The sequence below is a fragment of the Manis javanica genome, chromosome 11, assembly GCF_040802235.1.
Source record: "Manis javanica isolate MJ-LG chromosome 11, MJ_LKY, whole genome shotgun sequence".
Lineage (NCBI taxonomy): Eukaryota > Metazoa > Chordata > Mammalia > Pholidota > Manidae > Manis > Manis javanica.
The window spans coordinates 102,432,116-102,449,257 of NC_133166.1; the positions used below are offsets into that span (position 1 = coordinate 102,432,116).

The 17,142-nt window shown below is 54.4% G+C and overlaps 1 protein-coding gene across 1 annotated transcript; it reads left to right on the plus strand.

The window, feature by feature from the left end:
* Nucleotides 1-4,504: 4,504 nt before the first annotated feature.
* BLACAT1 (BLACAT1 overlapping LEMD1 locus) lies at nucleotides 4,505-10,485 on the plus strand. The gene has a single exon (XM_073217064.1). The coding sequence runs from the start codon at nucleotides 4,536-4,538 to the stop codon at nucleotides 4,635-4,637; it is 102 nt and encodes a 33-aa protein (XP_073073165.1). The 5' UTR covers nucleotides 4,505-4,535; the 3' UTR covers nucleotides 4,638-10,485.
* Nucleotides 10,486-17,142: the final 6,657 nt, after the last annotated feature.

The following is a 17,142-nucleotide window of genomic DNA, read 5'->3' on the forward strand; positions in this document are numbered from 1 at the left end:
GTCCAGCTGACAACCCTTGTCATGCCTGTGATGGCTCTTAGAGTGGGCCAGCTTCTGCCAAGCAGGCCTGGAGGACCCAGGAGGCCAGGGCATTAAGATATCTGAAGACTTATCGTTCTGACTCATCCCATGGCCAAGTCCTTCAAAACTACTGCTGAAGGGTAGCTATCCTTGTGGTCTTGAGAAGTGAGGACGGGTTCCTGTCTTCCTCTGTAGGTGGGCAAGCAAGAAACAAGGGGGGCTGGCCTGGCTAGCCATGGAAGGCAGAGAGGACCTTAGCTCCAGATTTTAGGGTGCTCAGTAAGCCTAAGGCTGGAACTCAGTCTCAAGCAGGCCAAGAAGGAGTTAATCTCCAAGGAGAACACAGGTTCTGCCAGACTGGAGGCCTGTGCCCAGCCTGGCCACTGCCAACTCCGGGAAGAAGTCCTGGGATCTGTAGTTTGTGCCACCAGCCCACCCCTGGCCTGCCTGTTTATCAACACAGGCTTGGAGACTACAGTTCCCAGAAAGCTACAGAGGCCAGGCTTTGGGGGAAGGGGTGGGGTGTGAGGCTCTGTGGCAGGCAGAGGGAGAGGGAGGAGGTGGGGAGAGAAAACCCAATTCAACCCCTTCCTTTTTAATTCTCTCCCCTGGTGTGTCTGCTCCACCACCCGAGCTAATCCCCCAAATCCGGTCTCCTAAGCCGCAGCTGCTTCCCTTCGTGGTGATGAATGGCTCTGGGAGGGAAGGTGAATTCATATTTTAATTACTGAGGCGCGGTGCTGCAGGGGGCTGGGGAGGGGGTGGGGGCTCAGCTTTGTTCTGGAGGCCGAAGGGTGCCCTCCTCACTAGGTCACTTCTCTTTGGCCCTTTACCTGGGGAGGGGGACAGAGTGAAGATGGGCGGGTCCCTTGTGCAAAGCTCCTCTGCTTTGGGAGGTGAGGGGATGGGGGCTGGAGGGAAAGTACCCTCTTTTTGTTTGTCAGAGAATTTCTGGCAGGACCAAACACTTGTCAATATCTCCCTACCCTTGCAACTCCTGCCGCCATGCGCTTTGATGGAGGACATTGCCAAAGTCTGAGGCACTAGGAGTTTGGAGTGCCTGGCTCTCGCCTCAGTTTCCAGCCTGCTCTGAGTCCCTTCTTCCTCTTGGTTCTTCCACGTGTTCAACTGTTTCTGACCCACTCCCTGTTTTTGCTGGAGGGTGCCTGTCGCAGGCAGGAATGGAGGTGAGGGTCAAGGGAAGGGGTCAGCAGAGAGGCTGCGGAACCTGCCGGCGGTCAGGACGGTGCTTCGTGGGTTGGCAACTCTACTTGGCTCCCGCAAAGCTGGCCAGTCAGAGGATCTCCTAGGCCCCCGCACCCCAGACTGCACTGGACCTGAGCTGGGGAAAGGCCAGAGAGGACAGGGAAGAGATCAGGACCAGCAGCTTGCAGTCAGATACAGCCAACAGGGGGGGTAGCAGGGGTTTGCCCAATGTCCCCCTGCCTTTCCTTCTTAATCTGTGTTAGGGTGGGAGGGCCAGTTCACACTGTGAGCACACACCCGTGCCCACTCGCTACAGAGGCTCATGGACTCTGTCCATTCCCGACAGTCAGACCCCTTTCTCAAGGAGACAGCTAGAGGAGGTTCATCAGGACCCGACTTCTCCAGGGAGCACCCCAGCTGGTGCTGGAGAACTCTGCCAAGTGTGAAGGGATAAAGGCAGGGGGGCAAAACCCAGAGAGGAGCAGAGACCACAGCCCTGGCCAAAGGGGCTCGCCAGGTACCTGCTGGGGGGCAGAGGGATTCTGAGGGAGGAGGAGTGGGGCCCCCAGGAGGTGGGACGGGAGATGTGAAGGGGCGCCCTGCTCACGTCTCCCCACTCTCAGGGACGGCCCAGGGCCTTGTGCATCAGGGGCAGAGCCCAGACTGCCTTCAGGGCTTGGAGTCATGCACCCTGCGTGAAACTCCTGCAGGCCCTGGGCGAGGCGGAGGAGGACCACTGGGGTAGTTGAGATTAAGACCTGAGCAGAATGACCAGGCGCCCTTTAGTAAGCTCTCTGCCTTAGGGACAAGGAGCCAGTAGTCCCAGGGAACCCGGCAGCTGTTGGACGCCTCTCAGGAGCCAGGCTCCAGCCCCTAGCCCAGCTCTTAGCAGCTTTATTCAACCCTCTGTTTCTCTGATATGCAGGTCCTGATTCCTCCTACCCGAGCCCCAAACTTACCTACAGTGAGCAAAAATATCAGGATTTTCTCATCTTTCCCACTTCAGGCAGGTACATTTGCTGTTTCTAAGAAAGAGCAGGCATTGGAGGGGAAGTTGGGTGGAGAGAAGAGGATCAACGTACCCTGGGATGGAGAGCCCAGCATGGCGTAGGAGTCGGGGAGTGATGGTCAAAGCTGCTTGCCTGGCTTGTCTAATTATAAGTTTCTTCCCCAGATCAGCTTTGTTTTGCCTGCTGGTTTTTCCTGTAATCATGGGATGCTTTGTTGATGGCACCCTTGACATGCCTCTGCCCCCAGCAAAGTGCATGCATTACAGTTACTGATTTCAAGGAAACCCATAGGTTCTCCCCTCCCTTCTTTCTGATTAGGCTAGAATTCTTTGTGTCCGTCCAGCCCTTAGGTTTGGGGTCTACGTGTTAAACCTTGATTAACCTCCTGGTACACGGAAATGAGGAAATGAAAGGCCAGAGAGGTATAGCCACTTGCCCAGGGTGACACAGCATGCTGGCATAAGAGCCAAGAATAGAACCCCAGCCACCTAAGCCCTGGTTTAGTCCCATTCTTTCTAGGTTTGTCATGGGAGGGATCCAGAGATAGCTGCAGTAGATAGATCTAGAAATATAGTAGTTGTGTCTCGCTCGGCTCTTGTCTATATATATCCTGGAGATTGCTCTCTGCTCTCTATATATACTCCAGGAGAGCGGGTGTGTGGATGGTTCAGGAAAGTGGGTGATTAAATAACCAGTCTACCTACCCATGCTGACTCAAGCTGGGCCTCCTGCCCACCCAGCTGGCCATTGGAAATGCATTGTGCCTATTAATTACAGTCAGTAGCTGTATTACCAGGACACTTAGAGGGTAAGGGAAAAGAGAATCCTGACAGGACCCGGCTCCAGTGAGGGCACTGAGGGCCTGCCAGCTGGGCCTTCTGCACTGCCTGGAGAAACGTGGAGGAAGTTTATCCAAAGGAGCAAGGTTGGCCAGACCTGTGGAACTGTCCAGAAAGCCACCAACTGGGCCTTGCCAAGTTCTTCAAAGACAGTGGAACCGCTTTGCAGGTGTGCTTAGCGTTTGGGTCCTGGGACATCCTGTGCCATCTCTGTTGCAAGAGGGGATGGGGCAGGGACATGCTTCCTTATTCCAGACCCCTCCACTGTAGCTCTGTGCCTCCCTCCTTCCTCTCAGCATTTGGCTGCCCCCAGCGTTCTTCCTAGTGAAAAGTGATTCAAACCAGGCTCAGGATGCAAGCCTGGCCTCCCTGGCAGGGTGCTTTCCTTTGCATCCAGTCCTCTGCTTGAGCCAACTTGAATGCATGTCTCCTCCCTGGACCAACTTGAATGCATGCCTCCTCCCTCCAGGGCAGGCCCAGGGGCAGAGGAAGGACAGAGCTGTGAGCCAGAGGAATCTGCAGGTGGCCGAGGCTGATCAGACCCCACAGACAGCCATCTCCTGACGCCTCCTCCCATCCCCAGCCAGAGGGCTATGGCCACCAGAGGGACCCCTGCCTCCTGTGCTGAGGGTCGCCCCAGCCAAGTGGGGAGAATGTGGCGACTGGGGCAAATCAGCCTCAGCCTCCACCTCAGACTTAGGTTTTTGCCAGGGAACACACTATATCTTTACCTTTGTGTACTGAGCTCCCACCCCCTTGCCCAGCGTAGGTGCTCAATAAAATAGCCTGTTGGCTAAAAGAACTCTTTGCTGTCTGTTCTGTGCATGAGGTAGGATGGGGGATTTGTGTTCTGAGCAAAGAAAGTGCAGTATGTTCCCCAAGAGTTTATCAGCCCCAGAACCTGGGGCTGCTAGAAAAGATGGGACCCCAGGACCCAGTTCCAGTTGTCAAGAGTCACCTGGATAAGCAACAGTCCACAAAGACTGCATTTGGCTCAGCCTGTAAAGGAGCAGGTCGGAACCCCCACCACTAACCTGTGTCTGGTGGCACAAGCCAGAGCTTGTTTTCAGCCAGCTCACTTCTGGTTCCCCAGTCAGGATCTGTGGGGATGAGGTGAGGCCGAGGGACGGGAGGGGAACATGGGGCAGTGGCAGCTGGGCTCTCTCTTCCCTATCGCAGACTCCCCCGGGCTCCAAGTTGAGGAGTGACATCAGCTCCGCGGAAATAAGGAAACACACCCTCAAAGGGGCTGTTGTGCGGCCGTGTGACCCCTCCCCCAGCCGGTGTGAGGTCTGGCAGGCCTCCGGGAGTGGCGGTGAGTCTGGCAGTGAGTCAGACCGAGGGCTCCCAGCGTTAACCCGAGCGTGCTTCTCTCTTCTGCCTTCCTCCCACCCCTCCTCGTCTTCCCCTGCCCCTCCCTGCAGATCTCTGGTGAGCGTCCCCCCACCCGGCCTAGGGCATGCCCCAGTTCACTTTCGCCTGCTTCTGTGGCCTCCATGGCTTCTGCAAGATGAAGAGGAAGAAGGAGGAAGTCCACAGACCGCGGGAAACGGCTGTGTGAACAGGACTGGGGCCCCTTCTAAAGCCCCGCAGGTGCCGGGCCCGCAGGCGCCCGCTTCTGGCTGAGGCCAGGAGCGGGAAGTCTCCATTTAGCTGCTGCTCTTCTCAGCTCACACGATCCAACCTGAGCGTGTCAGCCTCCAGGGTGCCTGGCTTCCTCCTAACCGCTCTGAGCGCCTAACCCCGAGCCCTCCCTGCAGAGAGGCCCCAGGCACACCGGGGAAGCCTGGCCCAGATCTGCCTTCCAGAGATGGAAGCGCCCCTAGGAGTGGAGCTTCTGTCCTGCCCCGAGGGCTGCGGGGGCTCTGCTCAGGATAACTCCTCCCCTGAGGGATGTGCTGCCTGCGCCTGGACAGCATCACTAAATGAGAACGTGGCTGCTCTGCTGGGGAACCTGACCTTGCGGAGGCCTCAGGCAGGCCTGCTGGGGTGGAGGTGTTAGCCGAGCCCCCTCCAAGCCCCGGATGGAGACCTTGCTCTGGGACCCCCAGGATCTGAGGCAGGAGCCTCCACAGAGCAGCGTCCATGGCAGACAAGTACTTTCCTGTCCCATCCCAGCGCTCTCCTGGGCCCCGGGGAGCAGGTCTGAGGGTTGTGGGGAGGACGGCAGAGTCAGGACCGTGAAAGGCGGGGCAGATATCCCGCTGCAGCCGGAGACCGCGAGCAGGTTCAGTGTCTCCCTCTAACCCTCTCTCCCCTGCACGGCCCTGGCCTGTCTGACCCACTCAGTACTGCAGCACACATGTTCGGGGGGCCTTCTCCCCAGGCTCTGACTCTCCTCCTCAGGGACCATCTCCAGGGCCAGACTGAGGGTCCTCTTTCCTGGACTAAGCCTTTCCCTCCCTTTGTTCGCCACCCTCCTTGCCCAACCCACCTGCCTCTTCTCTTCTCAGAAGTCATAGGGAGGGAAGTGCTTGCATGTGGTGCCTTTTGGGGGAAACTGCGGGGAAGGGCCAGCTAGGACTTTCCTTGATTTTTCCTTAACCAACCTTCTGGAGTGAGTCTCTGCCCCCAACTCCCAGCCAATTTCCAGGATGTAAGAAGCAAGCGAAAAACCATTTCCTTCCTTCTCCCCTGCCTGCTCCTGTGATGATGTAACTCAGCCTCTGTCATTGTGCCTGCACCTCTCAGGTGACACAGCAGACAGCAATGCCAGCAGCAGAGACACTGGGCAAAGCTCCTCTGTAGCTTTAGACACAGAACAGTTCAGCCCAGTAACAAAGTCTGATACCATCTAGCATCCAGGGACAGAATAACGTTTTCGACAGATAACAGGGGGCCCGGGCAGAGGTCAGGGCCCGAGGACAGAAGGAAGAGCTGTGTGCCTCTTCCCTGGGAATGTGTACCTCTCTGGGCAATTAGGGAGGGCAGGAGACCTCCTTTGCTGGTTCCAGAATCTGGGAGAAGCAAGCACACATTCTATCCTGGCAGCCTTTGCCTGTCTGGCTCATACCCCACGCTTGGGGGCTTTACTTGACCTCTGGCAGGTTTGGTGGGATCCGGGTCATCTTTGTGAAGCCGGAACACAATTTAAGATTTCTCTCCCTCCAGTCTCTGCCCCTCTGCCCCTCCCACCCAGCCCCAGCCCTCTACATGCTGTTACTTCCATTTATATCCAAAGAGTTATAAACAGAAGTCCTTCCCTCAAGGAAACAGCAATAAAGGCTAGTGGGGTCACAAGGGACAGAAGAAAAACTCCCTGGTGGTTCAGCCTCTGGGACTGTAGAGGCCTCAGATGAGGCAAAGAAAATAGGCAGAAAACTGGTTCAAGGGTACCTTGCAACCCTGCTCTGCCTCCAGGGCATGAGTGTCCCTAGGTCACCTGAAAGGCTGCAGCCCTAGACAAGTCACTCCTATGGGAGGGTGAAATTGTATCCCTGGAGATTCAGAGGTGTTGAGTGTTAGGCCCTGACCACATAGGCTCATGGGAAGAAAGGTCAGAAAAGTGAAAACATACGGGGGAGGGGGTGGTGAACAAGAGCTTCCCCTCCCACCCCAGGACCTCTCAGGCCTTAGAAGACATTTCAGCTGCAGGCATCTGCCAGCGAGCTGGTTCACAGAACTCCTTCCCCAGGGAGAACTCGCCTGGCACCCGAGGGATAATGGATATCTTGGGTCCCTGCTATAGGAACATGGGAGAGGCCCCAAGGTCAAGGCATTTCTGAGGCCCAGCTATGCCTGCAGACAACTGCCCTTGGCCTCCAAGCTGGTGGCCCCTTCTTCCAGGGCTGAGGCTGGGACCAGCACTGCTGCTGCAATGGCTTGAGGGGGAGACAGGGGAGGCTGTAAACCAGAGATGCCCCTCTGTTTCCTTCTCAGGGAAACGGGACTTGGCTCCTCTCAGTATCTTGGCAGGAGTCTGGAGACCTGTTCCCACCTCTTTGCTCCCAGAGGAGAGGTTTCATCCAGAAACATAGGAGCAGCCCCTGCATCCACAGACCAAGTGCCCCAGGCCTCTGACTGTAGTCCAGGCTTCACTTCTTCTGTTCCTTTCTGGGAGAAAGGGGCTTCTGGCCCCCTGGGCTGCTGCGCTGCCCTGAGTCTCACTCCTTCCCAGAGGTCAGGGTGATCATTTCTGATGCATGCCCCCCACCCCACGGTTCTCTCCTTGAGGTGGATGTGGGGAGCCCCCTGGGGTGAGGCCGGGCATCGGAAATAGATGGTTCCAGGAGGGGCAGACTTCCCAGTCTGGCACTGAGTTCTCCTACTACAAGGGTGGGAGATCTTAGGCTCCCTGGGCCCCGGCTTCCCATCCATAAAAGGGACAGCTCCCCATGGGCATTCCCCCTTGTGCTTCGGGCTATAAGTGAGGGATAAATAGTTGGGAAGAGTGCCTGAGGCTCTCTTGACTGTGGTGTTGTCTGGGACCCTGGCCCAAGGGACCACAAGGGGCTTCTTGTCTCAGGTTGAAGATATTTTTTTAAATAAGAATGTCATTTCCTTCTCCATTCCCAGGGAAGGGCTTTTGAATGTAGCATATAGATTAATATAAATATAGAGGGATATTTTTATTTATCAACAAAAAAAAGCACTAATTAAACTAACTGAAATGTACATAAGGTAGCAAAAAGCACTAAGCTGGGAATCAGCTCTCCTGAGTTCTAACCTGCTTGGAACTAGTGATGGCGTCACCTTAGGCTAAGCACGTCCTATTTTGGGGAGTCATTTCCTCACTGTGAGGAGGGGATGGCACAGATGTTCTCTAAGTCCCCGCCAGAGTCCAGGTTCTGTGGGTCTGGGAAGTGGAGCTCAGCGGCAGAGGACTGGAGGCGCCACAGGTCTCCTGGGCTTGGGGTGTGCAGTGTCCTTGTGGGGAGGGTGGATGGGAGCGATAGGGCAGATCTGATAAATGGTGGGGGGAACGAGGGGGAAAGCCAAGGTACCCAGAGCTGCTCCCCCAGCACACCCTGCAGTCCTGAAGTCCTTCCTGCCTTCCTGAAGCCAGGCTGAAAGGGGCTGAGCTTCTTGGCATGGACGCCAGCTCCATCACAGGTGCCACTTCTGGGCACACCTTGGCTCACACACGTGCATACACACCACCAGCATGCTTTGCAGTTGGGATCTCAAGGACTGACTCCCTGCCCCAGTCCTGTAACCCGTGGGCTTCTGCCTGGCCGCTGGTGAGCCGTCTTCAAGCCGACTGACCCACCCACCTCATTACCTTGCCCTCTGCAAGAAGTGCCTCAGGCTGCAATCTGCGCTGTCTACAGACTGAATGTGCATTTTCCCCAGTGGTTCGGGGTACGCCGGTGGTAGGATGGGCTGATGACCAACTCTGGATGGAGAGCTGCAGCCCCAGTTTCCCAGCGCTCCCCATGACTGACTCCTGACCCCAGCCTCTGTGAAAGGTGGTGACAAGACTCATTTCCTCCCTACCTCCCCGGAAGGCAAGCAGTGCTGTCACCTTGTGGCAGGTGTGCCCAGATGTGGTGTGAACTTGTAGAGACAGGCAGTCCACTCCCGACCTTGAAGATGAGCTTTCACCAGAAAAAGAATCTGGCTGCTGCATGTGGTGGGATCCTTGCAGGCTGGTCCGGAAAGCCTGGTGTTCACCCTGAAGGTGGCGGCTGTGCCTAACAGGTGATGGGGCTGACACGACCTCCAGAACCAAGAACCAGAATCTATTCCCAAAGAATGAATGCTGCATCCCTCTGACACAAATCAAGAGTGTGAGATAGCTGTCATCACCATCACTCTGTCCCCAATTCAAACAGCTCCCTGAGGCTATGTTGGTAAACAATCGAGGAGCAGGGTGTCTGGCTTGTCGGAGTGAATCCTCTAGCCCTCAGACCATGCCCCCCGGGTGCTTGGACTTTTGAAGCCAGCCCTGCTGGGCTACCTTCTGTCAGTTCCTATGGGATCAGAAGCACAGATCATGAAGAAGGATGTTCACAGGACAGTCGGGGAGATCAGGACCATCCCCCGGGAAAGTGAGGTGGGGGTGCTGCCCAAGGCATCCCCGAGGAACTCATTATTCCGAAGAAGAGATTCCAAAAGCCCAGAGACCCCGGAACTGCGCTGCCCAGGCTCTGGCAGCAAGCGCGGGCTCTGGGTTTCCTAGTGGGCTACTGGCCTGTCTCCCTGCCCTTCCTGGGCAGCCTTTCTTCCTCCCTCAGCTCATTCCTGAGTTCCATCCCAGAGGCAGGAAGAAGGCTGTGGGGGGAGATGGCAGGACCCAGACAGATCCTCAGGACTCTCCCAGCCTTCGTTGCCATGGCAACACTGCTATTTTTATCCTGTTGTTCATGATGCTCAAAGCTCTGACTTTCTCTGTTCCAGAGAGGCCAGGCAAGCTTCTGCCCTCATCCTTCAATGCAGCACCTTCTCCCAAAGTCCTGAGAAGGAAAAAGAGTAATGGAGGAAAGGGGAGCCCACTAGGTCACCCCTCAACCAGAGGAACTGTTTCACAATGGTTTGCACCTGCCCTTCTGAGCTTTCAGTTTTCTAGCTGCTTTAGCGCTTATTTTCATATTTTCAAGGAAATCAGAATTCCCTGTGGTCTCCCTGAGAGGCTGCTCCAGAGGAAGTGCTGCCACTCAGATGAGTTTTTCCCACCCAGCTGGGCTGCAGCCCTTCTTGGGAAAACCAGACCTGGTTCTGGGGAATGCCCTGTTGGCGCAAACCCACTCCTGGCACCTTGAAAGGGGACAGAGAGCTAAGTCTGGTTAGTTAGCAATCAGGTACGTTCCCGTCACAGAGCAATCTAAAGCAATACTCCGTTTCCTCTGCCCCTCTGCCAAAGAACTGGGACAGGTGGTCTTGACCCAGTCTTTATGCCCAAAGAAAGTTAGAATATATTCTCCAGGTTGCAAAGCAGACTCCTGGGTTCCTCTCCTTCCCTTCTGGTCATACAGCCATGTTTCTCTTCTGGGGCTGGAGGTCTTTTGACTCTTGAAAGCAAGGTTTAATGAAAGGATTTCTTGGAGCTGTTCATACTGTGTACCTTTTCCCTGGCCAAACTGGTCCTCTCCCTACGTCCCCACTTCCACCCCAGTGGGAAGGTACCCCTGAGAGTCAATGGTGCTAATTTTCCCCACCGCTCTGCTCTGATGGTCAGTAAGCTTTGAACCCAGCAGCTGGGATGGGGAGAGCATGTCATGCCTGTCCTCAAGCCCCTGACCCTAGAGATAAGTCCAGGTCTTAACCCAGGAAAGTAGCGATCATACTGTGTTGAACTCCTGCATTGAGGTTCTTCCTCAGCTGAACTGACTCCTCGACGGTTCATTTTTCTAGGGTGGCTGGGGCCCATTTACCAAGCCTCTAATTGGTTTCATTTTGGCTCAAGTTGCATGGTTTCCCGAATCGATGCACCTGGAGTAAGCACTTTTCTGGTTGCCTCTGAAATGCATGCCGGCAAACGCTGCTCTGTTAATTGCTGTAATAAACAGACTTTATTATATCCCTTTGCAGTAAATGAATTATGTTGTCAGGGTAGATGGGCATCCGTGTTTATTTCGCAGTGTGATACACTGCAGCAGCAGAAGCTAAACGTTTCTTGCCCTCAATTCTGCTGGGGGGGAGAGTGAGAATGGAGACCTGCAGGAAGAGTCAGGAGCATGGACATAAAATGAGGTGAGGGGGCCTGGGAGGAGGCTTTGGGAGACACACACCCCTGGACCCATGCGTCTCACTTGTCCTATCTATAAATTCAGAGCAGGCAGTCCTCTTACCTTCTAGCATCTTGGAGAAATAGTGGGATAAAGTTGGCTGGAGGAGATGCACTGGGGAATGGGGAAGGTGTTTTAGGACTACAGGCTGATCACATAGACTTAAAGGTAGCATTTATTTTTTTACAGAAAAAATAAAGATCTTCAGTTGGGCTTCCTAGGACTATTGGCAGAATGAATGGGTATTTTCTGACTTACAAGGAGAGAAAGTATTTATCAATAAAACTATTTTAAAAGGGGCCCTGAGAGAGTCCAGAGAGCTAGAGCCATCAGATCTAACCCCATAGCCAGCATCTGGGAACGCATGGAGTGGTTTGGGACAGGATGAGACTAGTGTGTTGCATACGGGTCCGTAGCTCAGGGCAGTGGACTGATTGCTCCTGAGGGGGGCAGCTAGCCCTTCTTCCCATTTAGCCACTGTGGTGCCTGGCACATAAGCGTTCAATAAGTTTGCCGAGTGCTCTGGGGCAGATGAGTGCCCCACATCTTTCATACTTCAGGAGCCACCTGGGATGCCTGCCCCAGCCCTTCTGCTGCCAGCACCTGAGTCCTTTCCTCCTTGTGTGGGGAAATGTGTATAGTGCACTAATGTCACACCAATACTGAGTTCCGTGGGAGGAGCTGTAGGAGAGACACAAGAGAATCAGACATTACCCTACCCCTTAAGGAACTCACAATTTAATAAACAAACAACATGCCAAGTCCAGAAGGATGCAAGACCCCTTAGGTAGATGTAAGCAATGTGCTTCGAGGCTTGAGGGACCCGAGAGAGCATAATTGTTTAGAGAGTGGGGAGGAATCAGGGAAATCTTCACAGGGGAGGTGGAATTTGAGCTGAGCCTTGACAGATGGAGAGGAAAGTATGTTCAAAGCACAGATCTCGGAGACCCCACTCTCCTCTTTGCCAGCATCTGCATACATATATGCAAAGCTACATGGACAGGGCCAGCAGCAATCTTGCGAGCAGGTGCTATACATAGCTTCCTCTGCTGTAGGTGGGCCCTATTGCTCCCCGGCTCCTGTCCTCTCCAGGAGTCTGCTACCTGACATCTCACTACTGCTTCCTCCCTTCCACTTCAGGCTTTGCTCTTCTGGGGTTTGTTACCTGGCAGGGCGGCCTGTATCAGGCATTTGCCTCACAGCATCAGTGGCTACCTGGAAGAGGTTTCATTAGGGGATGGAGGAGAAAGCATGAGAGTATCGGTGGTGCCTGAATGGGGTGCAGGGACCACCTGGTGGTGGAAATGAGACAAAGAAAGGGGTAGCCTGGAGCTCTGACAGTGAGCTTCCCCTCGCTCTCAGCGCTGCCTGGCCAGGCATGCATACGTGGCTCGGTGTACTTACGCTCCTTCGCTCCCCAGACCTCCTCATGCTTTTTCCTTTCCCTCTTCCTGGTTTTCTGCAACTACCTGTCTCCCATACTCCTTCCAAAGAGAGTCAGAAAACCTCAAAGACATCATATGGTGTCCCATCATGTCCCAGTGCACTGCCTGGGTCCAGAAGAATGGGGACAGGTATGGGCTGGCAGTCCTAAAGCTGCTGTGGTTTTGTCCTGTTTCTGCCCCAGCGAATATGCTTGTTGGTGGCCACAAAGACATATGACTTTGTCTGGACCTCGGTTTCCTACTGGGAGAATGAATGGATCTCTGCCTCCACCTCCCTTCCTCTCTATTGGCTGTGGGGAGAAGAGCACAACACTTGGGTTCTGAAATCAATTCTCTTCCCCAGCCCCAGAGAACTCAATCTCCCCAAGCCTGTTTTCTTTGTGTAAAATGCAGACAACAATGTCCACCCCACACAACTTTTTGTGAGGATCAAATAAGACAGCAGGTGCTGAAGTGCTTATTCAACTCAGGGCCTGGCTCAAAACAAGGGTCAAATACAAGTTAATTGGAAAGTTAGTTGAAAAAAGAATTACAAATGGCAAGAGAGGCTGCCTGCATCTCACATCTTCCACCGCCTCTCGCACCAGGTACAGGATAGAGATTCAGGAAACGCTGAGCGGACTGAAGTGATGGAGATGTCAGGAATTTTTTAATTAGCTCAACTGTGTCTTTGACCACATCTCCTTTTTCAGGTATTAGACAAGAAATAGTGCGTAAATAGGCCTGTCCTAAATACAGTGCTGCGCGGGCGTGGTGAAGTGAGCTAGGGTTCTCTCCCGCCCCCTCTCCCGGCGGCGCGCTCTCGGACCAGTCACTTCCCTCTGCTACCTTTTGGGGAGTATCCTGCAGGCGGCGCCCTCCCATCAGCTCAGCCTCCGCAGAGTTGGGGCTGGGGGCAGGGAGCGAGAGGGTGAGGGGAGGAGTGGAGGAAAAGCAGCCCCACGCGTCGCTCACATATTTACATCCGAACTGTCAAAACAGTTATTTTTAAGTCGAGTTCCGTCTGCTGCGCCCGTCGCGGCCGAGTGGGGGCTGCGGGCCGAGTGCGCGCGCGCAGAGCGGCTCCAGGGCGCTGGGCTCCTCCTGTCCAGCCGGGGTCCCCGCGGCGGGGTGTTCGCGTGGAGGCCCGCTTGGTCGCTTAGCCGCTGCGCGCCTAGTTTCGAGAGCTGCGGACATGATCGGCACCGGCCTGACCTGCCGCTCCTGGCCCTCCCTGGCTCTGCCTGGAGCAAGGGAAAGGCGCATCCCGTCCCAGCCCAGGTGGAGAGCTGTCCTGCTCTTACCGCCTGCTGGAAAGGGGATCCCACGACTTCGGTCCTCCACCTGCCCCCTCCCTGCTCACCCTCAGCCCGGAAGCTCTTCTCCATAGCCTACCTCCACACCCCCTAGCTGCAAGTGGGGCCCTTCCCATCCTACAACAAGTCTTAAGGGGCTCCAGATCCAGGTCTGATTTTGAGGACCAGCCCCCACCCCCCCACAGCCATCTACACCATCAGCCCTTCCCAGTAAGGAAGGAGCTGGGGATGCTTCAGGACCTGGGTGGGACTGAAACTAAGGACCTTTGGGTCAGCAAGCAGTGGAGAGAATGATTGAGCTCTAGGCATCACGAGCGGCAAGAATTAATTTTTCTCTGCAAAGTGAGGGACGTGCGAGTTTGACACGACGTTTCTTTCTGGCTCTTTCGTTCGCTTTCTCAGGGGCAGTGGGATTTGAGACAGACGCCGGCTGGCCCTGCTGCCATCAATATGTGTCCCAGCCCTGTCCAATGTCTGCTCCGTAACGAGTCGTGTTTCGGAATGTCACCTCCGTTAATGGGGAAGCGGCACCTGTGCACAGCCGGAACCACCTCTCTGTCTTCATTAGGGAGCCCGCAGCCTGGCTGCCGGCCGCCCTCTCCGGGGTGACGGATGATGGGGATGCGGAGCGAGAGCAGCAGCCCCCTGCTGTCCAGGAGTCATTCCCAGACAATGACTGGGGGGCTCGTCTCTGCCTCCCCACCCGCTTGCCCCGCCAAAAAGTAGACAGCTAAAAAAAAATGCCCTTCCAGGGCAAGGTGCTGCAAGGACAGATAATTGCTAAAAATGGGGCAAAAGAGAGTGGAGGAATCTTTTCCAGAAACACAAACCGGCCCTAGCCAGTGTTCTTCTGTCTAGGCTGCATTTGGGCGCCTCTTCCTCCTCCCCACCCCAGCTGTTTTCACAGGCCACCTTTTATGTCTCTTCTAATAAATCTGTGCACCATGCAAAAGTCACAGGCTGCGGATATAACTGTTCTAATTCCAGACTTCCCTCTAGCCAGAGCTGCATATTGCCTCCCAGCAAAATCCTACTCCTTTTAAACCGCAACCTCATATCCACCAGAGATATTGCGGTGAGCCGAGCCCCAAAACCGCTGGAGACACTGACTTGGCTCCTGAGGACCCCTGCTATCATGATTAAAACGTCACCATGGATACCAGATTCCTCTGATTCAGCTTACTGCTTCCACCCTTCCCCCAGGCCGTGTTGAATAACTGTCGCCATGCCCTCCCTCTCCTCCACTGCCCGAGGAGGTAAAGCGGAACCCAGAAGTGTCCTTCCTTTCTCTCTGCTTGACTGGAGGTTAAGATGGTGGGTGCCAGTTCTGGAGGTTTCGAGGTGATGGTGATACGCGGGACAGCCCAAGGCACCTGTCTGATCCAGAAGCGGTGGGACAGTTGGTTTTTTTTGATGGGGGCTGGTTGGTGGCTTCTCTTTGCCAGGCCCTCCCTTTGAAAGGTGGTGAGGGGGCCACCAGGGTGTCTGGGCTCTCCCATTACCCTTCCTCCCTGTCTCAGTGAAGGACACCTTTGTCCATTTAGATATTCAAGGCAGAAATCATTCTTCAATGCAAGCCAGAGACTCATCCTTGACGCCACCCCCTACTCTCTACTCCACATTTGATCCGTCACCAAATCCTGTTGGCTCCCCTCCTAAACCTTCCCCAGATCTGCTTATGTCCATCCCCACTGCCACCAGCTTAGTCCGAGCCATTCTCTCTCCCCACGGTGCTTCTCCAGTTTCATCTGACCACGCTATCACGCATGCTGCCCCAGTCACCGACTTTCTTGCTCCAGGAACCAAAGCACAATCCTCCAACCACCCAAACTAAATTAGACTCCTTACTCCCAAGTCCTTCTCTGTCACATCAGCCTGCCTCATTATCACAGTCTGAAATTTCCTGGTTCCCTTCATTTGTTTGTCTGCATTCCCCTCCAAGGTTGTAAGCTCTAGGAGGGCAGGAACGCCCTCTGCTTTATTTGTCCTTAAACCCACAGCACTAAGAACAGTGTCGAGCACGCGGGACGACTCAGGTTATATTTGTTCAATGAATGAATTAATGTTTTGCCGCAACTCACCCCCAGCCTGTGCCCATCCTATTTCTCCATAGCATCTAGAGGCATCTTCCTCAAACCTTTTATGTCCCTTCGGTGAAATGTCATCACGTCCCTCCCCTGCTCAGAGCCTTTTGTAACAGGTAAAATGTGGACAACTGTTGAAGAAGAGTGATGGGTATGCGGAGGCTTCACTGTACTTTCACTTGCTTACAGTTTACTTCCACTCGAAACTGTTTAAAATTAAATGAGTTCCACAATTAGGGAAACAAAAACACACCACAGAACCTGCAGTGGCTCCCACTGTCCTCACGATAAAGGCCGAGAGCTCCTCCTCGTGTTTCCGAGGCCCTTCCCTGAGCAGCCCCTTCAGTCTGCCAGCCTTGCCTCTCGCCGCTCACTGTGGCATGACCCGCTCAGAGGACCCCTAGGAACATCTGCTCTTCTGAGCAGCAAGAACAGTTAGACCCGTCCGGGACAGCTGCTCTGTTTTCATTCTGTGAGCACGGGATTGACGAGATTTTTGTGTGGCTGCTAGGTCAACCGGAGATCCTGCAAACACAGTAAATGTCCGCAGGCCGTTAGGGTTTCCATTTCGCTTAGCCTCACTCTGGTCTCCATTTTCTGCTCCTACTTGTTCTGTCTTCCTTTGCCGCCATGTTGGTTATCTTTCAAACCCTTAACTGGTCTTCAAACCCTTAACTGGTACAGTCTTTTTAAGCCCTGGGAATTCACCTGATAAGTTTCAGGCACAGGAATGGGGTCCCACCCTGCCCACTCCATCCGGGTTTGTCTTGTCTCTTATGAAATGTGGTCGCTCCTCTGCGAGTTGTTCCTTACGCTGAGCAACACTCCCCTCCTACCACAATGTAAGCCCTTCCCTCCAGTGCATTCATCCTCTCAAAAACGTTCCTTAGAGGAAAATCAGGTCCCTGACTGATTTTTATGTGAGGACAAGCTACTTTCTATTTCCCTGAATTTGCAGTGAAAGGCGAGCTATGACACTAAGTGAGGTTGGGAGATGCCCCTATCACACTGTGGCTCCTCCCAGACAGGAATGCTGGGATAGGACCCTAGTGCCATGGCCTACAAGTGGGGCTTTTCTCACAGCTCACACTTCTGAGCACTTACCGTGGGCACTTACTGAAACTAGTGTTTTAACTCAGCCCTCAATAAATCCATGAAGAATGTGCTCTTATTATTATATTTCCATTTTACAGGTGTGAAAGCCAGGGTCCAGGGTAACAGAGCTTATAGGAGGTGGCAGGCCCAGGATACAACAGAGGGAGTCCGGCCCCAGGGTCTGTGCCCCTAATCCTCTGCATTTGCCTCTCAAGGCCTTCTGGTGCGTCCTGAGCTCCTGCTTGAGCATCTGGCAGTCTAATGTCTCCCTGCATGCCCTTCACTACCGCTCTCATCATTACCTGGGGAGATTAGGGCAAAGACCCGATGCGTCTCCCTGCTTGCTGGCGTCTTCTCCCCCACAATGCATTTTGCCCTGCACTGTCAGATCAGTCTCACTGATGGCTCTGCTGTCATCACTGGGCACCCTGTATCGGAGGCCTCCAGGGCTAACCCATCATTGGCATCAGAGGGTCCCAG